Source organism: Primulina eburnea, chromosome 6 (assembly GCF_022965805.1).
Source record: "Primulina eburnea isolate SZY01 chromosome 6, ASM2296580v1, whole genome shotgun sequence".
Taxonomy (NCBI): Eukaryota; Viridiplantae; Streptophyta; class Magnoliopsida; order Lamiales; family Gesneriaceae; genus Primulina; species Primulina eburnea.
This window is the reverse complement of record NC_133106.1, coordinates 37804976-37831029: the sequence shown is the minus strand read 5'-3', so window position 1 is coordinate 37831029 and position 26054 is coordinate 37804976. Positions and strand designations below refer to the sequence as shown.

Genomic DNA, 26054 nt, shown 5'->3' with positions numbered 1-26054 from the left:
TGTATTTTTAATAGTTAGTAAAATTTTTAAAAAAATATTGTTATAATTTAATCTAAAATTAATTTTTTTAGTAAGAATTTTATATTTATCCCTAATAAGAATATTATTTGAATATGATTTTTGTACGAGTTTTACATCTAGTAGGGTAATGGAAAAAAATGGAGGAAAATAAAAAGGGAAAAAAGTGGAAAAAAAAATTAACAAAATTTAAATAAAATGCCACACAACATCATGTGCTGGATCCCCACCACCGTAGGGGATCCGGATCCGGAATTGACTTGCAGTTGGGCTGAAATTTTGTGAGAGAGAGGCAGTAAAATTGGAGTTGGGCTGAAATTTAGTTGTGTATATACAGAGCCCAATAACTTACATTTAAATTGACCAGCCGACTGTCCATCCTCTTTCCCGCCACCTTTTCTTCACCCTCCTCTTTTGCAATTCACACCCTTCCTTGTCGGATAAATAATGAATTCGAGAGAAATCATCGTGGTTTCTGCAGCGACTGTTGTCGCTGTGGCGGCATCCGCCGTTGCCGTTGCCGTGTACATCAATTCCAGGACCTCCAGTAACCACAGCTCGCAGAACAGCGACGTCAAGAGGAAATTTTCCCCTCAGAGCCCATTTGATCCAGCGAAACGAAAAGGGTAAGCTACTGGTCACGTTTTGTATGAATATTACTTGTTGGTGGTAAGTTAGATATAGAAAAGGAGGGAATCTGAGTCGAGATTTATTCAAAGTACAAGCTGTGGAGAACACGGTGTAAATACGTGTGGACAATACATTTTTTTCTTGCAATAATCTATTTAGCCCTTCATTTTGGTAGGTATTTGTCATGGGACGACTATTTTATGGCAATTGCTTTTTTATCAGCCGAGAGGTCCAAGGATCCAAATAGACAGGTTTATCTTGTCTAGATTTTCTTTTAGATTAACTTATGATTTTGTCAGTTTTTTTTTTACCCTCTTTGGTTTACTTTTCCGCTGTACTACAGGTTGGCGCTTGCTTGGTGAGTGAAAAGGGAATAATTCTAGGTACGATGTCTTAATGGACATGAGTTTTTTTTTTTGTTGAAGAATTTATTTTGCAAGCACAACATCATGTTAATATTACTGTGGATCCAACATCTTATCCGAGCAATATCCAACATCTTATTTGAGAAACCTGTAGTCAGCAAAAAGAAAATATTAAAGCAATCTCAGCTTATCTTGATGGTTGGTTGCATTCAGGCATTGGTTATAATGGATTCCCCCGTGGTTGTTCAGACGACAAGCTTCCATGGGCTAAGGTTGGTACTTTTCTTTATCTTTACAGAGCCAATTTCTAGACTTGTATCTTACTTGTTCCCTGTTCTCTTAGAAATCCAAGAATGGGGATTCCCTCGAAACAAAGTATCCGTAAGTACCATATTACGACATTCAAAATATAAGCTTTTTTGATCGAATAATGTTTTAGGATGTTTTTATCTCGAATCTTTGTTTTGTTTTCTTCCTCTGTCATTTCCTCAATTAATCCCAAAGTTTCAATGATCTTTGTTTGTGGCCTCTTGCAGTTACGTATGTCATGCTGAAGTCAATGCTATTCTAAATACAAATCATGCATCTGCTGAAGGGCAAGTTAGTTCTAATCTTATCTTACTGTCACAATCATTAATTTCTTATTGGGTCCATGTTTGACATTTCTGATAGAGTGTTTACATCATTTTCCACTACAGAGGCTTTATGTCACGATGTTTCCTTGCAATGAGTGTGCAAAGATAATTATTCAGGTGAACATTACTACCTTTTTGGAGCTTGTTTTAAGCACAAACCCAATGTGCTATTAAGTGTTTTTGGGTTCTTGCGTGTTTATGATCAACTTTCTCACGTGTTCGTTTTGTGCTTAATATGGAGAGGGTTTTCCCCCAGTAGAATGTTTCTTTTGGCTGAGCTCTCCTATTGTGCCCATATCCTGATGGTAATGCCCTTGTGACAATCTAGCAAGCATAACTTTATTTTAGGATGCATTTTCCCAAACTAACATAGTTTGTTATCCACTGTTATTATCTGTCATGAAAACAATTTTTATGAAACCGATGTATCAAGATGTACTTTTGCACAGAGCTTAAATAGGTCCATAACATTTGAAAGATGTCAAAAATTAGAAATAACCGTTGTAGTCATTAGCAACTTCTATCAGATTGTTATTTTTTCCCTCCAGCTTCTATCTTTTTGATCTAATCTTTCCAAGTACTTTTGCTCTATGGTTTTGGTAATGGATAGTCTTGTCTTCAGTCAGGAGTTTCAGAAGTTATCTACTATGTGGAGAAGAGATTGGATAATCCAGATGTTGCCTATGTAGCATCTCACAAACTTCTGTCTATGGCTGGTGTAAAAGTAAGCCAACTAGTTTAGTTTTCTGCTATCATCTTGATCTTAAATTTTTTATCACGATGCATCAATGAGTTTTCTCTGTTAGATTCCCCCTTCTCCCCATAGGATTCAAGAAAAAGCGAACAAGTAAAGAAGGCAGAATAAAGAAGAAATGAACAGGATTTCTACAATTTATTTGGCTTCGAACTTTTTAGTACTTCATATTGCATAGCAAATATGGCTACAACACCGGCAAGCACATTCTACTGGATGCAATGATTAATGATTTTATTCACATCACACTTTCTTGATTAATTAGGTAAGGCGGCACCAGCCTCAGATGGATCAGCTCTTGATCAAATTCAAGGATTTGTAGGAGAGTACTGGCCACTAATCTATTATATTTGATGCGTAGTAAGTATGCTTACAGTAAGGAGTCGTCATGCCCTTTTTCCTCCTCGCATTAATGAAGACTTAAAGTGAAACTATTGGAGTGAGAACTGAGTTGTTCCTACAACATTTTGAACAGAAAAGCCTCGGAGATTGAAGGTCTTTTTTTGGTTCGAAAGCTGGAATGGATATGTTGAAAGGCTTCGAACATTTGGAAGGATACGTTCTGTGTGGTATGTGCTCGTTCCAAAATTATTCTCGTGTATGATTGATTTAATCCTCCTTGCAAGATGCTGTATATTTTTTGTAATTCAAATGACATGAAGAATCTCAAAACAATATCTGCCAGCTTATTGAGGAATGCCTCTTTCATGGTTTGTATCCCCTTGAAGAATGTGGCACGCTTCTATTCTATAAATTTTATCCGCTTTTCACACACAAAATTTGTTAAAACTGTTTTGTTTGGGTTTTTTCTTCATTAAATGTGTGTCCACTACGCGCTTATTGTCTTGAAAAAAAATGTTTTTTTGATTGTTATATCCTGATTATTTCCGAAAAAAATTCGATTTCACATCCCTCAGACAAATTTTTAAATTTTACAAGTAAATAATAGGCATCCTTATATTAAATTTTAACGCTGCATTATACTTACAAGTTTAAAAACATCTATATATATATATATATATATATAGTACTAGAAAATTAAATACAATTTTATAAAATAACATCATATTTTTAATGGGAAATATAACCGAACATAAAGTGAGTTTGTGATCTTAAAAAATGATCTACATATCTTACTGTTCAGGCCCGGTGTGGTCTCAACTAAACTAAGATGTATTAATTAATACGACAACAATGTAGTTTTCAACTCTACAATATTCACCTGGAGCAAGTATTCTCCCGATGTGAAATTATCAAACCCCGCGCATTTTAAACATAATAACTACGATAATGTCACTCTAATTTTTCTTTTATTAGTGTTTTAATTTTATACAGAATTTTTCTTCCAAAAAAATTATTATAAAAGAAAATATTTATTAGTATTAGGACAAATATTTGAAAATAAATAAAACAATTAATACGTAATTAAATGTGTTTTTTTTAATAAAAAAACATTATAATTTTTATATGATATTATGTTATTTAATTTATAAAAAATTGTCGTCTTTATTTTTAATATATTAATTATACGTGGTTTGGGTCGCGACATTCTTCGCAAAACCAGAAAGGGAGTTTTTTAGATGAAATAATCAGAGAGATGAGTGACGAGAAAACTTTCGACATTTATGCATATTTTGAAAATTGAAGCAGTTAATGACCAAGAAATGATGCAAACAAAATTTAAGAAGTTAATACAAAAGATTGAAAAAAATAGGAAGAAAAAATTTCTGAAAAAAGAGGTCGGTCTATGTTCGACGACTATTTTCCCTTTTAACCCTGTCCAAAAATTTTGATTCAAGAAGCAACCGGGCATACTCCCTGTTTGCTTCCTGGATCTCTGCCCTAAGTCGTGTTACCTGCATCCGCATGCACAAAAGATTTTAATTTTCACCAGGAACGAAACAAAACACAATATGATATTATAATTATGAAAAAGAAAAATAAGGACCAACGATGTTGAGAAGTTAAAGAGCAAAGCGAAAAAGAAAAATAAGGACCAACGATGTTGAGAAGTTAAAGAGCAAAGCAGACGACCGATCGGTTCAATGCTGGCAGTAAGGACACTGCCCTGAATCAGTAGATAGATAGACATGAGGACAATCCCACTTTCAACTCATGGTTTGGATTAAAACAAAAAAAACTATTGACACATGACAAAATGTGAATGGTTGTGGGCAATGCCCACAAAGGCATCATCGAATATTCCTGATCCTACCATTTGCTTAATCATTTGATAGTTTAAGGGCAGTGTTTTTGCATGTAGGAGTCTCCGCTCCATGGTTTCGCTATTTTCATATACCGCACGTTTCGTGTGAATTGTGTAATTTTGGACTTTATGTCCCATATTACTGCGTTAATTATGCTTAAATATACTAATGCTGTTTTTTAACTTAATTACACACACACACTACGGTAGATGTATACGACCCTACCTTCTTCATACCTAACTCCCTATAAATACTAGTTAGCCAATTTAAGAAATGGATGTGCAATGGGGATTCCTAGAATTAAATATAGGGCTCGAATGAAATTGAACATGCACCCAATACCCACAAAAAAAGGCCGGCAATGAACGGTTAAAGCATAGCGCACACAGTGATTCGGCATACCGTGAAATTGAGTTCGTCCTCGGTCTTCTTATATTCTTCACATCTGTTATTTTAAAAGAAAGACAAGAATTAGGATTAAGAGTGTAAATCGTATGTCGATCTATTATTCCCAGTAGATTTTGGTTGCTTCACTTTACCTCTAGGTCTTAAGACCAGTGAGGTCATTCCTAAGTATTTCATTCAAACATTTAGACTTACTGAGCATGAAGCTTTTGATTTTCTTGAATTGTGCTAACAGCCTCCTGGGGTTCCAAAATGTTTGTAGGAGCAACAGAATGCTACAAAAAAAGGAGATAAAAGTTGGCCAGAGATTTCCTCATGGAAAAATATGAAGAGTGACAGATGAATAAGGTAAAACAGGCCAACATACTTGAAGCTTTCATCAACCCAACACACCAGGGCATATCTCATTAAGCTAATGTTTGATTCAAGACAATAGTTATGAGATAGATCAATTTGACGGCACGATGAACAGACAAATCCATAGTTACAGAAGCTTCAAAGTTGAGTCACATGAGAGAATCATGCCCAACAAACTAAAGGTAATATATTTTATTGAAAAAAAAAACAGAGGGACTTGACTTGTGTAAGCGGAATTTCATTGAATTTTCGAAAAGGATGGTAGAGCACAGTCACAAGGGGTTGTGATTTTCATTGACTGGACTCAACCCTATATGGTCTCCGGCATAGCTCTCTGACTACACAACCAGGTTAGACATGATGTTAAAGTTTCAATTAAGTAAATAATTAACCAATAAGATTAGTGATGGCAATAAGTTACAATCGATAAATTTTCACATAAAATTTAAAGATTGATTTCCACCACAATCAGCCTTTCGCCAGAGTATGCTGCAGTTATGTGTTCGACGGATTTTAAAATATGTTAAATAAACATGGAAACCAGCAAATAACTCAAACTTCATGAAACCTCAAGTTTTTGAATCTACTATGCCTTGTACCAGAAAAAAATAAAAAGCCTTTAGCATCAGGTGAAATTTTAAAAGAACAGAGACAGAAATCTGCAACGGGTAAGAATTAAGGACAATCCGCTGAAATCAATGATGATGTAGTGGAAGATTCAGAAATAAGGAATTAATTAGAAGAATTTTATTTAGTTAACTTTTTTAATATTGTATGCATTCTAGTCATAGATATGAGAAATACAGAAGATTTCTTTCTAGGGAAATTATCTGTCTTCCTCGTATATAAATGGCTGATGTTGGCAAGGAATAAGAATATCCAGAATTCTAAAATCAAATGGTGAATGTGAGATCACGAGGTTCTCTCAAAACGAGCCAATCAGCATCTTGCCAATCTGATGTTGGCTAGGAATAAGATTTTCCCCAGTACAATAGCCAATCAGACCTGATGATATATCTTAGTCAACGTGAAAAGTTTTTTCGACACCAACACAGGCCGGATAAAGACAAGGATTGGCCTCTTTCCACTTTGAGTGTGACGGCAAACACTAGTTCCTCAAATGGGAACGAGATCGACCAAAGTTAAAGTGGGAAGAACTTGAGAATTTGCGCTTAATCCTTGAGATACTTCTACAAAAATTGTTCTTGAAGTGGTGGCGAATTTTTCAGAATAGCAAGAGAGTGGCAACAATTTGGAAGATCATGGAATATCCCATTTTCGTGCTTGAGGACAAGCATGTTTTCCAAGGGGAGACAGATGTAACGGGCAAGAATTAAGAACAAACTAGTGAAATCAAGGATGAAGTGTTGAAGATTCTGAAATAAGGAATTAATTAGAAAGATTTTATTTAGTTTCCTTTTTTTAATATATCATGCATTCTAGCTATGGACAGGGGAATTACCGCAGATTTCTTGCTAGAGAAATTAATTGTCTTCCTTGTATTTAAATGGCTATTGTTACAAAGAATAAGGATATCCAGAATTCTAAAATCAAATAGTGAATGTGAGATTGCGAGGTTTTCTGAAAACAAGCCTCGAAACCCTATCCAAAATACATTGATCGTCCCATAACATGATTCAAACCTGAGACCATAACAAAATCCAATGTAAAAGCGCATCAGAGACGTCAAAAGTTCAAGGAAAGAGTCATCAAACCTCGTGCAAAAAATTGTGTTATAAACCATACAAAGTGTAATACATGATTGCCATGTGATTGATGAGAATATTCAGTCAAAATCAAGGCACCTTTGTCATAAAATCTCAAAGCAGATACAAGAGTGTGGATCAAATTCATATTCCCAGTATGAACAAAGAAAATTATGATGGGAAGACTTTTCACATTGTCAACCTACGGTATACGTTTTCACTGCATATTCCCTTTTGAACTGCACGTGCCAAGTAAATTGGGATTACAACTTTGACATTGGTTATGACTTTCAGAGGATGTGTGTAGGAACACGTGTGATGGTGGGTGTAACTTGTAAGTAGTACCATGTTTCAGAATTCTACTAAAATGAGAGTATTTTATTGAATTTCTGAAATAATTAGGAATGGCACAATAAAATCCACTAAATGACAAAAATATTCAACACGAGCGCATACCTGTACACCTTGACCATGAACAGCAGAAGCTGTTCTGGGCCCTTTCACAGCCATCTTTTTTTCCCTTTCAGATTCAACCACGTGATCATTCTCTTTCCTTTTCAGAGCCACTCCTGTGCGATCAAATGCAAGACATCTTCAAGTTAGGTACAAGAATGACAATCTTCGGAGTTTTTTGCCTCTCCCTTCAAGATTGAGCATTCTAAATCTTTTTTGAGTTTAGATGAAAGATACCACGATTTGGTGCCATGCGATTCAAAGAGGCATTCACTTCATGTCCAGCAGCTACAGATAATTTTGCTCCAGCATCCACCAAGGAATCTTTACCCAACAAAATAGGTTCATATGTGCCACGACCTTGTGTAGAATCAGAAGAAAACCGTGCAATTTCTGGACGGAGTTGTTTCTTAGGTTGGTAACCAATAAGTCCACAATGATGATCCCTGTCAAACTTCAAGAATATTCATAAGCCCAAATGAATCTCATCTTTCTCCCATAAGCAACATTAAAGACCAAATCTTGAATTCTTCAAGATGCAGATACAACCACTGTAAATGACATCACATAGTATTGACAACAGAGACAAACAGGATAACTAGTTCTTTTTTCTTACAGAACACATTATTTGTGAAAACGTAGCAGATGTTCATGTACTTCTCAACTCGTTTTGTTCTAGGTGATGAAGATAAGTCGAAAGCCAATACTATCAAATAAAACAACTCCTCCTCCAAGTTTCCTCAAGCAAATCACTTACCAATATTCCTGAGTCATATCTTTCAAGCGGGTTTCAAGCTTTTGGAAAACTGGAGTTCTCTCAAATTCTTGTTTACTGTGAGTTGGCTCGATAAAATTCGCTTCCAAAACACCTGCCATACCCTATAGCAAATCAGGTGACAGAAACCTGGCACAATAAGGTCAAATATGGCAAGAAGTAACAGGATACAAAACACTTACCCACAACACCTCTGCCTCTGCTGCAAGAATAGCTTACTACATGCCAAAACGGCTGCAAAAGAAAACAATATGAGATGCGTATGTAAGGTGCATGCAGTTGTAAACTGTGAGCACCTCAGAGAATATCATTATATCTTCATTGTTTGGCATGTGTCTGGTTCATTTTTCTTACTAATAAATCTTTTTCATCTTTTGTGTGTTTGAGGGGAAGGAAAAGTCATGAAATGTCTTGGGAGACGCATGCAAGAAAAATAAGATAAGCATCAATGTCATCATAATTCATATTATATACTTGCCATATGGTCTTTATCTTCTAGATAGTGCACATGAACACAAGGCGAGAGTTCATTCTCAATCAAACAGAATTGGACAATAGAAGATTTCTCAAGTCATTCAAGAGGCAGATTCATCAACATCTTCAAAAAATAGTAACAAAAGCATCAACACAAATACATAACGTCAAGTCTGTAAGCTAACATGCGTTCATTTCATGATTTCATCAGAAAACATCATCCCTGGAATTTAATATTCCTCTGCTTTCACCATAGCCTACTTAGTGGATGTTAAGATGACTAGTGCGCAGAATTATAAACACAAAATTAGCGACCCAAATACATGTGTCACATGACAAAATATTGACCGATCAGTCATTCTCCACTAAAACAAATACAGTTTATTCTCCGAAAAATTTCTTTTCACAAGACAGACCAGGAATATTCCATGGTGTATTATACAACTGGCAAAGAACAAAATGTAAAAAAGTAAATAGTGGAAATATATTTACCAATATCAATCTATTCTTGTGGTAAACATTGAAGCCGTGAATGTTCACATTTGGAGCTTCCTTTAAAAACCCAACTGTCGTAACAACCTGACCCTGCAGTCATAAAACGAAGAATTGTAGTCTCATCAAGTTTAATAACATAAACGTTCAACAACAATTAGAAAGGTTGTGGCCAGTTGTTTCGATGAACTGCATTAATGCATATGGGTATTAACACACAGTGATAATTTTGTCTGTGCTAATGAGTACAATGAAAGCTTTCCCAACCTCCACATTTTGTGGCTTATACAATATGAACTCAGGAAATTTGAGATCATTGGCAATGCTGTGATAAATGACAACTCGTCCACGCAATAATATGAAGAAGTTCTGCGGAATTCTCAGGTATAAGATCGATAAATATGCCTGCAGGGGTGAGAAAACAAAACATTAAATAGGTTATGCCATGCTATCAACACATTACAAAGAGTAAAATAACAAAGTATTAAATAGGTTTAGCTATGTTATCAAGACGTTACAAAGAGTAAAATATTTCACAACACCCAAACATACCCGAAGTGAACAGCGAAGACGATTAGCAAGATGATGTTCACTTAATGTCATCCGATAATGCATTTTTGCGTTGGTTTCCTTCACAGATATGCAAATGTCCTGATAGCATCAAACACGGTCAACATTAAACTTACAAAATATGACCATTCATGGAGAGGGAAAAAAAAATCCAATTGACTAAAGCACAATATATTATAATTGATTTGAGAGTAAATATGAACCTCTGGATCAGACTCAAAATTGAGCTCCATTTTTCCTTGATCATCATTCCATAAATTGTAGATTATTATCCTGGTGCCATGAAGACCAACAACCTCACACTGTTCAACAGAGAAAAATAGAAGATCCCAAATCATGGTTATGAGAGGAAAATATAACTTTTGAGAGAGAGAGAGAAAGAGACACTAGCCCCCCAAAAGCTAAGCGTACTTGCTTCAGAAGTTCAGCTTCCGTGGAAAATGGAGACCACTGCAACAAAATGGAAAGATTATTCTCATGATGTTGTTCGTTGTGTAATGAATTCCACGTGCCTTTTTGGGTGTCAAACTGATAATCAACCTACACAAATGTAAATAGATGGTGAGACCTTTCAGGCATATCCAGCATGAATTACTATCTTTGAAAAAAAAAGAAACAAAAAAGAACAACACTCCTCAATGTGAACAGTAATGTTAATATTGATTACTGAGGAAACGAGAAGAATAAAACCACAAGATTCAGCAATACTTTATCAACTTAATATAAAGGATACACCTACTATGATTTCACAACAAAACGAATGATTTTAGCATCTGAAGAAATTTTCAAAAATAAGCATGAAGCTGAGCTGGCTACGAACTTTTGGAATACTTTAGACGGTTGTGATCTTCTAAAGTTTTTGTTTCAGGAGTTGCTATTGTGAAAATCTGTATGCCTAAACTTTCTCAAGAACCTTTTCCTTGATTTTTCCAGACACTGTATAACGGCCCCCGTTAAATCTATAACTAAACTAATTTCCAGTTCTTTTTTGTCTCCATTTTTCCAACAATTACAGGACAACACATTATGCAGCATAATCATTACCAATCATATCAACTTCTCAAGAATGCTAAAATGAAAAAAAGGGGTGGTGGAGGGGACAAGGTAAAGGCCTGGACTTTCTTTTTCGTCATTACAGATTAAAGGACTTGTACCCAGACAAACGTTTCAACCAACAAACAGGTAGTCATGCACGTGAGATGTTTTCAGAAGAATGCAGAAGAAAATTTGCTTATAAAGGAAAATTTTAAAAATAAAAAACAGATATAGAGAGAAAAATATATTCAATTTTCTATTCACCAGTTTTACTGCCAGTTGTAACTAAAAAGAACCAACACTGAGAACTAAAACAATCCGTCAACAAAATTAGACCAGGGCAAAACCTTACCATGGGAACCACTATTCTGTCATGCCGTGTGTGCATTAAAAATGTATATGATAGAAGACCAACACTTTGTGTCGAATTCCTGGTCACAAATAAGGAAGGTTATACACATAAATAAGGTCAAATCAGGATTTAGGAAAGAAATATAAATTTAGTATTAAAATTGATCAAACTAATCGTTGAAGTTAAGAATGAATCAAGATTGTGATTCAAAATTAGGAATACTTAATAGATTATTTGCATATAAGAATTGGAAAGAGGGGGGCGGGGGGATAACAAAGTACCATAATATAATCTTATTTTGACAGATCAAGGAAATTTTCTGTAGAAGATGTGCAACAAAACATTAGCATTTGTAACAACCCAAATTAGCAAAAAGGATAAGTGATTGTTGTCAGTAAAATGAGCGCATAAATATTGTAACCATGCTGAGAGACAAGATTACGAATTCAATGTTCTGCAGCAGATATTTACATAAGTATTAGCAGATTTTTGTTTTTGTTTTTTTCAAGAAAGAGAACCATTTATAATGAGTCTGACGACAGAAAACACGAGTATTGATAGGTGAAGAAAACTCGGTAAATCAATACATAACAAAAATATTTTTACCTAGTGTAAAATTTAATATTTATTCTTTATTAATAATTAATCATATTAACTGACCAAAGACTGACAATAGATGGAGGAGAGGTAGACAAGATATTTATGAAGGTTTATGAGCACTCCGAAAAAATTGCATTATGAAACTACATTATTAAATTAAGTAAAGCTAATACGCCATTTTTAAAGAAGACTTGAGATCCTGTAATGTAACATAAAACAAACCCATGCTATACCTAGAGATTAGAAATCATCAATACTTCTCAAATGTAAAAGTTTTTTTTTGATAAGAAACTAATTTATTAGATTAGGAATTGGTTACAACATATGTGCGGATGAGTAATCCGCAACAGCGTTACAAAGAGACTATTTTAGGGAACTGCTTAATTAGAACAAAATACAATACTCAAGACCATACGAACTTCCAATCCCTAAATATGTCTGACACACTTAAATGCTTAATCTGAAACAAGTTGACAGTCCAAGTGGCGACCCTTAATTTTATTCTCTCCCACACTTGATCATTTGACTCGTATACATCTTCAAAAATCCTTCTATTTCTTTCCAACTAAATGGTCCAAAATGTGCCATGGATGATGATAAACCAAAACTCTCTGAATCTTCCATCGAACGGGTACCACGAGTTGGCATGAAGTAGGTCAGTGGCTTGCCTGGGTACAGCCCATTGAAATCCTAGCTCTGTTAATACTTTGAGCCAAATACCTCCCGCGAAGGAGCAATGTAAAAGTATATGATCTTGACTCTCCTCATGATTTCGACATAGGCAACACCACTGTGGTTGTAAAACACAGTTCTTCCATCTTCTTTGCACGAAGTCGCATGTCGGCAACTTTCCCAAGGCCACGATCCACGAGAAAATCTTTATCTTATGTGGGACAGGAACTTTCCAAATATTTTTGTAAGAAATGAATAATGGAAAATTAGATGTTGGAAAGAATGAATCGTAGAAGGATTTGACAGAAAAGATCCCCGAAACGTCACCCAACCACACTCTAGAATCTTGAATACCCCCTGTAACTTGACACCCTCTAAAACTCTTAACAGATTAGTGAATTCAAGTATCTCACCCTCATTTAGATCTCTTCTAAATCTCACATCCCAAACGCAAGGGGAGCTACCCGCAGAAATGACGGTTTCTGCAAAATGAATAATGGGTTTGTTGACAGAAATGGAGATACGAAACAAAGCTGGAAAACGAGATTTAAAAGACGACTCTCCCTCCCAAACATTCTCCCAGAAACGAATGATATTACCTTCCTTGAGCACCCCCTAACTTGTTGATGGAAAGCCTGGTAAGATCGAGATATACACTTCCAAGGACTTCTGAATGTCCGTTCTCCGCCAAACCCAAATCTCACCCGTTATCCTGACTCCCATAGATACTCCTAATCAATTATTTCCACAATGACTCACTTTCCACAAACCCTCTCCACCACCACTTACCAACAAGTGCCTTGTTCCTGAGACACACGTTCCTCATTCCCAACCCTCCTTTGTCTTTAGGTTTGCATACTTGCTTCCATCCTATCACATGGCAATGGTTCTCCCCGTCAACTCCATCCCACAAGAAGTCCCTCATCATTTTTTCCATTTTATTTGCCACCCTAGTCGGCACCTTGAACAATGACATGAAATACGATGGCATCGCACAGAGCACAGATTTTATCCACGTGAGTCTTCCCCCCCTCGAAAGGAAAGATTTTTTCCAGCTTGCTAATTTGTTATACATTTTCGAAAGAACCTGTTCCCAAAATTCCAGCTTTGTGGGGTTTCCTCCCAATGGTAGCCAAGATATTTAATTGGCCACGATTCTTTTTTGCACCCACAAATAAATGCCATATCATCTACTTCCTCTTCCAAACAGTTTAATCCCAACACCACACTTTTTTCAAAATTTATTTTCAGCCCTGAAATGCTTCCAAACAACTGAATTAAGTCCACTATTGCCTTGACATCCTCTCTTGATTTTGCAAAGAACAGGGTGTCATCCGCATACTGTAAATGCGATATCTCGACTTCGTCTTTCCCAGCTGTGAGTCCCCTGACCACTTTAATTACCCTTGCCTTGTCCATCATCCTCCCCAACACATCGACTACAATATTGAACAAGAATGGTAATAATGGAACCCCTTGTCGTAAGCCTCTCTCTCCCTTGATTTTCCCACACGGTTTTCATTGATAAAAATAGAGAAAGTCACGTTAGAAACACAACCTCTTATCCATCTCCTACATCTGTCTCCGAATCCTTTTTTAAGCAGCACGAAGTCCAAAAATTTGTAGTCGACATTGTCATAAGCTTTCTCCAAGTCAATTTTGAGGACCCATCCCTTCTTTTTTTCCGTCGATATTCCTCAACAGTTTCATTCGCAATGAGACAACAATCCAATATCTGTCTTCCTTTAATAAAAGCAGACTGATTTTCCGCAATGGTATCACACATGACCTTCTTCAGTCTAGAAGTCAATACCTTAGCCAAAATCTTGTACAAACTCGTAGTCAAACTGATTGGTCTGAAGTCGTTTATTCGTCGCGCATCATTTTTCTTCGGGATAAGGCATAAGTAAGTCTCATTCGTAATACCATTAACAATCCCATCTTGAAAAAATTCAACAAACACCTTTAACAAATCTTCCCTCACCGTATCCCAATTTTTCTGGAAGAAGGCCATTGTGAACCCATCCGGTCCCGGAGCTTTGGTACCATCACAATCGAACACCACTTTTTTAATCTCTTCCTCCTCATACGGTTTTTCCAACTCATCGGCGTCTATCCTCTGTATAGGATTCCAATCTATCCCTTGGAAACCACTGCCTTCCTCCTCAAAATTCCCCCCATCACTCACTGTCTTCTTGAACAATTCCCCGTAGAATTTCAGAATTTCATGTTCAATATGGCTTCTATCCGTAACCACTCTTCCATCGTTCAGTTCTATTTTCTCTATCAATGCTCTGTTTCTTCTCTTATTCAATAAGTGCGCTAGAGCCTAGATTCAAGGCGCAAGTCGAAGCATGTGACTTATCAAAGTGAAGCACTCCAAGAACTAGTATTTATAAAATTTAGATTTAGCAAGAAAATTCACGTAGTAAATAATATTTAATTTACAAGTAACTATAAAATAGTAAAATGAAGCAAAACTACAATTTAAAATTAGATTCCACCTGAAATATACAATCATTTCACTTAAGAGGACTTGCTTAAATTGCACTTTTGGCCTCCAAAGCACACCAAAATGCGTACTTTATGCCTGTGGCACGTTGAAGAGTTGTCCTCGGTATGACTAGACTCAGGCTGATCCTTCTCGTGTCTTGAGCCTAGAATCACACCTTGTGCTTTTAATAACTACGATCAACCCCTTATTTATTTCTCGATTTTCAAGAACATCCCCAATACATCAGAATAAATAACACAACTCACTCCATTCCAACAACCACCTCACATCTGAGAACAAGACAATCAAATGGTAAATTGACATGAGGATCGAAGGTTCCCCCCAGTTGATGCCTCCAACAAGGACAGTTCCATAGTTCTGTAGCTCGTTCACCCGCACAAGCACAATTCATCAGTTTTTCAAAGAATTCATACCCTAAATCTAGGTACTTAATCCATTATTTTCACATATACGAAGCAATCAGAAGGATTTCAAGCATGTATGAATACCTCAATTACATGACTACGTCTCAATAGAACATTACACAGAATGCAAATTAACTGAGAACTCACAAATAAATAGATATGTATCATAAATACCATATACGAATACCTCAAGTACATCTCCATAGAACATTACACACAATGCAAACTAATTGAGAGAACAAATAAATAGATATGTATCATAAATACCACTAACCGAAAAACCAGAAAAAGAACAACCTGTCCTTGCAGCGACTGAAGACAACAACATCAGCACCAAGTCTCATTGAACTGGTCTTAAACCCGTTTCCATCTGAAAGGCTAGAAGTCAACTTCTCTCCAGGAGCCATATGGTTAATAAACGATATTTTTACGCTTACACTGTCCAATAGTGGTTTTTGAGTTCTTATCTGAAAAACCGAAACTAATGCATCGGCGCATTGCTTCTGGGCCCATTCCACCACCATTGTCTAATAGAAAAATCATCACGGTTTACAATTATGTGACTTTAAGTTATCGATCACAGAATGTTAATTAGAAGCATAACCAATTGACTAAGATTTATATCATGTTATTTGATGAAAGCGAAAAATAAGTACCTTGAATGAGTAAGGCTGGTGTCCCATCCCTTGGATTTGAGGTTTTATCTATTACGACAAAGGTGGCCCCATTGTGTACCTACCAATCGATGAGACAAAACATGAATACCAAACCAGCTTTAGCATTAGCACTCATTCAAACATGATGGCAGAACTTGCAGTGAACTTGCAACCTGAATCCCTCAAAGATATCCTATCCTATCCGGAAATCAAACTCAATACACAACCCCCGTCAATGCTAAGTCAATTTGATTTTTACCACTAAATGACTGAATACAGGGACAGCAAATGTTAATCATTGTAACCTTCAGATATTTGCCATCCTCACTTTGCTAAATAAAGGAGATTCCACACCAAGGCAATTTTAATTCGAATAAAATCCATATGTCACCATGGCAGGGAACAATATAACCTCATCAGAACTAAACAGATTATTAAGAATAAACCAAAGTTTCAAATGTCAAACCTTGAAGCTAGTAAGAGACTAAGAGTGCAATGAGATAAATATGACAACAAAGCTTCAAGGTTTATCTTTACATCACCCACTCCTACGAGGCAAACATGTAAAAAGAAGGAAGAGAAGTGATAAACTTTAATGGAATATCACCTCATCCACAGCATTATCAACCAGTTCTGCTATAGCTGTGAAAATTGAAGTCGAAAAAGGAATAAGAAAAATATACTTGCAGCCATATCCAATAAGATATCTTCAAGTCAACAGGGAAACAACATAAGTAGTGCATACCACCAAACACCCATTTATGTGAAGTGGCATTTGAGTGAAGAAACTTGGGGTGAATACGAAGATAGCCTGTTCCAGCTGAAAACCAAAGAGCACAATGTCAGATTACCATTAGTTGAAAAAAAATTAATGGTGGCAAGGATAAGAAATTGCTGGAACCACATTCAAAATTTAAAAGCTGATAAAGCAAGGTAATGGTTTGTGTCTAAGTTCAAAATTAGAATGTCAAAGATCATTTATCACAAAAAGGAGAAACATCAGATCTCTGAGAGCATAACACCTCCACAGGTGGGCTTGGTGGACTTGGAATTAAGCGTCTCGTCATAGTTTCCAGCATTCCAAAACTGCCTACTAATGGGTGCTGGAGTTATTGATGATGTGGAGCATAGCGTTGAATCGTCAATTGAAGACTGCCCTTTATTCGAGATATGTGAGCCACCATGTTCAGTATTTAAAGCACCCAACCTGCTATTCTCTTGTGACTGCAAAGATATTTTAACCAAATTTTGCTCCAACTTAACAGTTTTCTGATCTACCTCTCCAACACCATGGAGGCTACTTAAATTGACACCGGTAGAGCTCATTTCAGAGACTGGAAAGGAAATGAAACATGTCAGTGAGTTATCATACTAAAAAAATGATTGCAAGTTTACTTTAAAATATCCAACATTGCACGAGGAGAAACTGAATTTTCAGAGAATAAAAAAACTGTGACATAGTAAACTTTTTGAAACTATTGTACAGTAAACTTTGGATAAACTTTTCCCCGCCCATGGAATGCACCGACAACTTTCCTGTCATCTTTGTCAGAGTGGGAAAAAAACTCCCATCACTCGTTGGACAACCATACACTCACTGGTTTGAACAAACCAACTTGTAGTCATTTGAAATACATCTAATGCATACAAGTACAACAAACATCAAGGGAGGTAAATAACACTCTTATGGGTTTGTCATTCATCCAAACAGGACCATACCTGATATTTTTAGGCCTCTGTCAAACTCCAAAATTTGGGCCCTTTACAACAATAATATTCAATTTTTTTCACTAATTTCCTCAAACAACATAGAGTTTTTAAAACTAAACTTGTGGAATTTTGGCTAAAAAATAGCTTTAACAGTTTCCTACGAAACACAGAACTTTGAAGAAATCATCTAATTTTAAGTGGGCCTTTTATTTATGGGCAAGATTTGCGAAGGTTTCTTTGACAAATACTGAAAATTTTGCACTTGAGCACCAAAAAATATACAAAGACAGAAACCAAAAGCATAACACAAATCCAATTAAAATTCTATGCAATTTTGAGCATTTACAACAATAATTACAAGTTGAGTTTCATTTTCCCAACCCCGTATATTTAATCTAATCCAACAGCCTGTTATTCACACTAACAGATTTATTAAATTTTCAACGATCAATATTCTTAATAATGAAAAAAATCAGACTTTTCGTTAAATTTTAACAGAAAAAAATAAAATAAAAAGAAAAGAAAAGATTTTGCATGTATACCTGAGAATCTAAGATTGAAAGTAACAGAATATTGCATGGAACTAAGATATGGCAATTGGTTAATAATGAAAGAAATACTAGAGTCATTAAACATGAAAAGATTGGAGGAAAAAATCAATGCAAAAATTTTGCAATTGGTTCGCAACTAGAAGATGACATCCCCTTATCACAAACAAAGAAAAGAATAGTCGGATTTATTTAGAGATATTACTAACATAAAAACACAAGAAACATAAGAAGAAGCAAAAATACTTTGAAATCTAGAGTTTGGTGAACTTGTTCACTTTATTGCAAGGGTAGGCAGCAGCCGTCGAGCCAAAAAAGGTAACAACTAACATGTAATACTAACATTTTTCCAAAATTTTGGGCCTCCATTTAGAGGAGAAAGGATCTTCTACAGTGCACAGTATGGTGTTGTGCATTGTATAGCCGTTGGATGATCCAACGATGGTGTTGTGCAAGGCACCAAATCCAAAACTTATTCAGATTGAGCCTGAGGCAAGGTCTAAGCGCCTCTCACGCCTCGCCTCAAGTCCAGCCCTGCATCTGAAACACCTAAGATCGAGGATGGACATTATTCTTCAGGGGTGTTAAATCTAAACCCAACCCGCTAACCCGATCCGAGTCGACACGAAAAATATTAGGTTAGCGTTAGGGATTTTAATGTTAGGGTTAAATCGGGTAGGATCCAAAAAAAATTGGGTTGGATTACGTTCGGGTTGACCCGAGATGACCCAAATTAAGAATCAGATCGCACATCAACCCGAACCCACCCAACCCATTTATATCTTTTTCACCATGCAAACATCCTAGACATTTTATTTTAGGGTTAAGTTACTTTGTTATGCTTGAAGATATTTTTTATTTATATTGATACAATCACATTTCGTCGTGTAATATTTATTTTTGTGAAATATTTGAATTTTCTAAACAATTATTTCTTTTGTGGAAAAATAATAATTTAGAAAATTAAACTTTTAAATTTAATTTAAATATTTAAGCACATGAAACATAATTACCATACTTGGGTGAAGTTTGTTGTTATATGTTTAGATTAAAAATATTACTAATACGTGGTTTGAATTTTTATTTAATTATTTTGTTAAAGAATAAAATAATAATGTTGCATGGTAAAAAATCATATAGTCGATCGAGTTCATCGGGTAGGATCGTTTTATAGTTTTTGGATTGGGAAATTTTTGTTAATACCCATGCTTCAACCCGACCCGAACTCAGCTGATCCATCCGAATTGACACCCCTAATTTTCTTGCACCAGGTCTTTGCTCAGCACTGTTGTAGATCAGTACAAAACATGTTCAAGCATCTTAGTCATCAGATAAACATACTTTAGCACACCGTCAACTTGGGTTTACTTTTCCTTCAGGCAAGACCACCAAACGATTGTTTGATTTTATTTGATAAAACCTAGGAGCGATGAGAAAGCCACAATCATTGTGCATGAGTTGGAGCATGAAACTAATAAGTGGCTTCTCTATTAAGGGCTAATGTACTATGTGGGCAAAGCTGGGCTTTTGCCCATCAGGAATTTTGGGCCAAATTTACTTATAGTTCAGCATCTACTTTGAAATGGTCCAAATATATCTTAAGTTATCCTTGCTTAATATTAATAGTTCAACCCATAACTTTTGAATAGTTCAAATATAAATTACATTCTCTAATATTGAGGGAACTAATGAATTTTTTTTTCATTACAAATATGCACTTTTTTATGTTTGTATTTAATATTTTAGATAAATTATTTTGTTTGATAAAATTTGGGTGTGATGTTTCCAATGTAATTGTTAATTGTATGTTGAGATTATTAATTATTATATACTATGTGTTTTTTAATATTGAATTGAATATTTGGTAAAAAGGTTGTCATTTGTGTCGTTGGAAAGGTCGGAATGAAGTGAAGACAAAATCGAAACAAATTTCGTTCACCAGATAAAAGTTTTTTGTTATATACCTGATCGATAGCTCATTTTGCCTAGAAGTCTTGCCATTTATAGACAAGACAAAAGAGAATAAAACAAAAGTTCCCCAATATCGAGTCCAAATCTCTTGCCCAAAAGGTTGCAAATCCCAAAAAGGACTTGAAGTCCTCTAATCTAAATAGCCAAGGATTGGGTAGGTTATAGACATCTTTGATTTTCGAAGTATTATCCATTAAATGCCTAAATTTACTAGTAACAAGCATAAAGGTGCAATAGAGGGCTAGCTTGTCAAGTTTTAGGCACAAACACATCATAGACAAACTACATGCCCACAAGTAACATGAGACCATGAAGTTTCAAAGACACACAGGCGCATTGAAGCCCAAAACTAAATATCATTCTTTTTTTTTTATCAGAAACTAAATTTTATTAAAGTAATATGATAGTAAGTTTACAAGGCAAGTGGATGAGCCATCCACAAAATACCACATCTACCTACAACCAGTATTCGTTCAACAGAAAATATCATTCTCTCTTCCACGTCATCAAAACTTCTAAGAAGTAGAGCGATTGATACTTCATTATGTAATTGTTCCTAAATCCTACATTATCTATCCATAATTTAAAGCTATTGAAGATATCAAGTGCCAACATGCTTCGAAACCAAAAATAATTACGAAGGAGCAAAGCGAAACAGACTTAAAAGGGCGAGACTTTCAGTGATTGCATTAAAGTATTTTACCAAGGAGAGTTGAATGTTGCATGAAGAAATGATTAATCATTTTCGTTCACAAATCATTTTGAAGAATTGAAAAGAAAAGTAAGCAAACCTACAACATGTAGTGCTTAAATGACATACTAACTAAAAATCGAGTGCATGCTTGCCTCGAGGTGTGGCCGAGAGTAGGCATCCTTTAGGATAAAACGCAAATTGTTTTTATGCTTTCAATATGTTTAGGATGAATATTTATAAAAATTAGAACACGGATCTAAAAATGATAACATAAAAATGACAATAGTGTTCCTCAAATTTCTCCGACATTAACTATTCTTGCACTAATATCTTGTCTACTGCTTTCTTCATAAGGTATGCATGCCCCACCCCCCTTCAAACCTCATCTCATCATACTTCATGACCCTCAGTCTCAACCATCTTACTCATACGCTTTTAGTTCCTCGATAACTCATTCATTTGAAGCTTCTACTCACTCGGTGTTAATTCCTATTTACTCTTCATGGATTCCATGCCGCTTACATTGTTGCCACCGCCTCCATTACCCTGCTCGGCTCGAAAGAAGCTTCTTTGCGTACGGGATGAGATAGTCCATTTTTTAGTATTTGCATCCCAGGTTGCCTCTTTATTGGCCCTTGGCTTTATTCTGGGTTGAAAGGGCAAGCCTGGCACACCAATCTTTTGGGGTGAAGTGTGCTAGGGTTTTTTGGGCTACAATGGTGTGGAATTTTTGTATCGTTCGCAAACATGCCGTCACTCTTCGTTTGACAGCACATGGAAAGCTATTTAATAAAGACAAAATTCCCTTGGGGGTTTCGGGAATAAGCATTGTGTTTTAAGTTGTGTTATTGACAAGACTATTGAGCATCGTTCTTGGCTCTGCATATGGTTCTCCATGTAGAAATTTCAGAGTGTTCTTAAGTGGTTTAAGAAGCTATTATTGGCACTTCTAGACTCACTAGGCCAACCAAAACTATAGCCTTGTGCGGTGTTGAAGAGAAAAAAATTCCCCTGAAGGTGTTTTCCCAGTCCAAGCAGGCTTGATATGACTATCGTCACCCACCTTCACCCACCAAGGTCGAACACCTAACTCGAGCTCAGTTTTTTTGGCCTGGTCAAATCTCGAAAAATGACTTATTTTGAGCTCAAGTTTGGTTTGACTTAGAATCTGGATTTAGGTAGTTTAGTTATCAAGTTATTAGAACATAACTGATATGTTATGGACGTGAAATTGCCGGAGTTATCGACTAGCCATTTGTACCAACAGTCCAATCGCTTAATCGTGTGTGAGAAGTATCGATTGTAGAGAATGCTATCATACAATTCATGAGTGGTGAATGGAAATGACAGCCAGGATATGTAAATATTGTGTATATGCAAACAGTGATTTTCAAATATCATATAGTAGATTCCTAGGGGTAAAGAGATTCACCTTCCAGTCTCTATAATTCCTATGTAATATTTTCTGGTGTGTAGCTAAATTTTTCACTTTGCTTATTTACTCGTCTAGTCGAGCATTTTCAAATGAGTTTCATCATTCCGTTAAAAAGGTTTCCGCGACTGTTTGTTTCTCAACCCAAATCTATTGTATCACTCCAGCTTCAATTATCACAACGCATCTGCACCATTTTAAATCCTATTACACACAATCTAACTGTAATTAAATACAAATGTCAAAGAGATATGAAAATAAAGAGGCTTATACCTTAACATCAGGCATTATATTTGGTCCTTGAACCCTTCCATCTTCGCTTCACATGCAAACAGGTTATCCTACGAAAGAGTGGCGAGAGTATTTTTCCAATTGTCCATCTGAAATTAAATTGATGTGTTTTTCTTATTTTTATAGAAATGATTAATAACTCAAGCTTACAAGGCCTTTATATACACTTCAAAAACTAACCCTATATTTGGAATCAAGGATTTGTGGGGATTTGGATTTATAAATCCTGGTTTTAATCGCTTGGTTAGTTGGATTTTAAAAATGGAATTGGATTTTAAGGGATTTGACAGGATTTGAATGAATTTCATTATATATAAACAAATCTTCTCAAAATTGGTCAGATTTGATGGGATTTAAATTTGAATAAACCTAAAAAAATTATCCATAACAATTTTTTTAATTATTATCCTTCTACCATCTTTATATGTAATGGTTGGATTAAATAATAAATTTATTTATTTTTTATTTTGCATATTTGATTCTTGAGATCTATTCTTATAGTTGTCATGAATATTGAACAATCCTTATTCGATAATAATTTATTTTTATTTTTATAAAATTAGGATGACGTTGAATATTTAATTTTGAAATAATTTATTTCATATAATTTAAATTTGAATATTTAGATGTTATGTTTGATTATTTTATTTTAATAATTCATTTTGTATTTGTTAAGATTAGTCAATTAATTATATAAGAGTTTATGTAGTTAGTATAACACAGATACATAACTGAAATGATATAGAGAAATAATGATAGATTTAATTTTAATTTTTCAGTTTTTTAATAATGTGAATAATATGTTTTAAATATTGATTTATGTAAAAAAATAATTAAGATTATTTTAGTAAAATTTTAAAATTTACATTCGAATCTTGTTTTTTCCAAACAAGAAATGAATTCAAATAGAATTTTTAAATTTCAAACCAAACACAAGATAAAATCCTAAATCCATGGATTTCCAAATCCAATTCTAATTCCAAATCCAAATCTAAAATTTTAAGCATCAAAACACACCGAAATTTACAAGGAAACAAATCAAATGTATGAAGAAAATAAACTGAAATAATTAGCGAAATCTCAACAAAATCTAACCAAATATAGAATATATATTTACCAAAAAATGGTGCAAGTTTTTCACTAAATATGAGTGAGAGTCTATTTATATCCGGGCACGACGGTATTTCAAAGTTTGGATTAAAGGAGAATTGAGCTGGTTAGAGTCATATAGGTATAAGATTTCTATCAAGTTATGATACAAATCTGAATCAGATAAATGATAGTTATCTCGAGAACAATAAAATGTTAATTATCAGCAAACCAGATCAATATTCAAAAATATTAATTATTAGCAAACAAAATCAATATTAAAAATAATTGGTGATGGGGGGTTTACGTACATTTTGTTTAAAGAAAATACAGATGGGATAAACTACGGAACCAGTTATACGGGTACTCTTCTACCACATAAAACCATAATTTACAGACTAAATCATGCCGAAATCGAACTTCATCAAGCGCTCGAGGTTAATCAAGGAGACCATACAATTGACTCATTCAACTTTTTTTCTCGGAAACGTTAAGCCATCGACTGAAAAGTGGGAAACTATCAATCCATTATATTATTTTCAATGAAACAAAGACCCAGATAACTAAAAATACCTCGACGGAAGTGAATACTCCGTTGAATTGGACTTTACACTGGTAACTTCGGATCAATTACCAGTTAAACCCCTCGCGCGCGTATGTCAGATGGGTAACGGTTCGCTTAAGCCTCGGAGGAATCGAAACCCTTGGGCATAAATAGAAAGAAAGGAAATATACAGATCACAAAATAAGAAAGAAAGAGGGAAATCCCTATATTATTATATCATTAAAAATGCCCTTTCGTTTACCGCGATTCATGTTTTTTGTTTTGTTGGCTACTGAAATTGAAAAACATAATGGAACAAATTTTTTTATGACATATCTACCACAAATATTTGCAAGTATTTTTTTCTCGATGAAATTCTATACAAAATATTAAAAATATAAAATTAATATATGATATTTAAGTATTAATTATTTTAAATCTAAAATAAAAGATAAAATTTTGATTATAAAATTGAAACTATATCATATCGCACTTGGTACATTTATTTGTGTACTCAAATATCATATATTATCTATCATATCTTAAGAAGTTGATACTGACATATCATATATTAGTAATACATCTTTAATGTTTTGTATCGATTTTTATCTTAAAAGAGACATATGTCGTTAATATCAATATTTGTTATACATGTTTTGTTACTCAAAATTCATGTATTAGTATCTCATATGAAATATTGTATACACGAATATCATTTATCAGTCTGGTATTTTAAATTTTGTATCGACTTTCATCCGAGAAAATACTTGTCATTAATATTAATACTTATTATACACGTTCGAGTACTAAAAATCATACATCAATGTACACATTCACGGTATCTGCAATCTAAAGACAACAAGACTCAAGAAACTTTAACGTCCCGAAAATCTGAAAGTTCACGTGAACTATATGCATGTAAGTTATTAAATTTCTTATGTATTTTAATTAAATTGTTTTAATTGCATAAATTGATTATGGTAGGCATGTTTACATGTTTAAAACGTAGTTTTATGTTAGAATGCATAAAACTGTGTTTTTAAAAGGTTATTCGAGACGCGATCGAGGAACGGAGACCGGAGACCATATGAGAGAAAATATTTTATTAATAGTTATTTTTAATTGTTTAATGTGTGGTGTATTTTAAATAAGAATTTTCGAAAATGAGTTGTTTCTATACGTCGAGTCATGTTTTAAATCGGTAATCGATTTTCGCTAAAAATAGAGACTTTTTGAGAACTCGGCTAATACTTTCACAAACTTTCCTAAGCAAAATATTTTAAATAATAATTAATGAGCCTATTATACCGGGTTAATGGGCATAAGCTTGCAAGATGAGTTATATATAAAAAATAAAGCCAACAAAACCTAATCCCACTACACAAAACTCACGCCCATTTTTCTAAAAGCCCTAGGATTCTTTCTCCACTAGCACGCACATGAACACACGCAAATTTGAAGGCTTTTCACATGAAACTTGAAGAAAACTCATCAAGGTTCCTCTCTGCCGATGTTCCTCGCATTGCAAGCCGTTTTTTGTGCTTAATAAACGCCAAGACACGTCTTAATTACTTCACTCATCTTTCACATCATATTATATGTTTGATACATGATTGCATGAAAAGCATGATACATTTTATATATTTTCGTTTATGTGGCTATACATGCACAAAACTAGTGTTTTCATCTTTTAAAACTCT

General features: G+C 34.7%; 2 protein-coding genes across 16 annotated transcripts; one reads left to right on the top strand and one right to left on the bottom strand.

Annotated features, from left to right (window-relative positions):
- The first annotated feature begins 323 nt into the window (after positions 1–323).
- On the top strand, positions 324–3168 carry LOC140833609 (uncharacterized). Of its 3 annotated transcripts, none has more exons than XR_012118507.1 (10): positions 324–644; positions 824–899; positions 992–1031; positions 1227–1285; positions 1357–1394; positions 1550–1613; positions 1712–1765; positions 2271–2372; positions 2668–2777; positions 2878–3168. XR_012118507.1 is itself a non-coding variant. In XM_073197944.1 (10 exons), exons 1-9 carry the CDS (start codon positions 466–468, stop codon positions 2722–2724), a joined length of 669 nt encoding a protein of 222 aa, XP_073054045.1. In that variant the 5' UTR covers positions 324–465; the 3' UTR covers positions 2725–2762; positions 2878–3168. The 3 variants fall into 3 exon arrangements, 2 of the variants coding, with proteins under 2 accessions (XP_073054045.1, XP_073054044.1); XM_073197944.1 differs by having other exon boundaries at positions 2668–2762; XM_073197943.1 differs by having other exon boundaries at positions 2668–3168.
- Positions 3169–4000: 832 nt separating this feature from the next.
- LOC140835059 (protein MICRORCHIDIA 6-like) lies at positions 4001–24649 on the bottom strand. Of its 13 annotated transcripts, none has more exons than XM_073200370.1 (22): positions 24384–24647; positions 22704–22810; positions 17560–17672; positions 17098–17409; positions 16821–16895; positions 16683–16717; positions 16076–16154; positions 15857–15946; positions 15717–15789; positions 11229–11307; positions 10253–10381; positions 10045–10143; positions 9824–9922; positions 9539–9676; positions 9272–9364; positions 8488–8539; positions 8288–8399; positions 7768–7976; positions 7534–7646; positions 5210–5289; positions 5012–5054; positions 4001–4258 (listed from the first exon to the last, which is right to left on the bottom strand). In XM_073200370.1, exons 4-22 carry the CDS (start codon positions 17399–17401, stop codon positions 4148–4150), a joined length of 2013 nt encoding a protein of 670 aa, XP_073056471.1. In that variant the 5' UTR covers positions 17402–17409; positions 17560–17672; positions 22704–22810; positions 24384–24647; the 3' UTR covers positions 4001–4147. The 13 variants fall into 13 exon arrangements, 12 of the variants coding, with proteins under 12 accessions (XP_073056471.1, XP_073056475.1, XP_073056479.1 ...); XM_073200374.1 differs by having other exon boundaries at positions 22704–22771; XM_073200378.1 differs by having other exon boundaries at positions 24445–24647.
- Positions 24650–26054: the final 1405 nt, after the last annotated feature.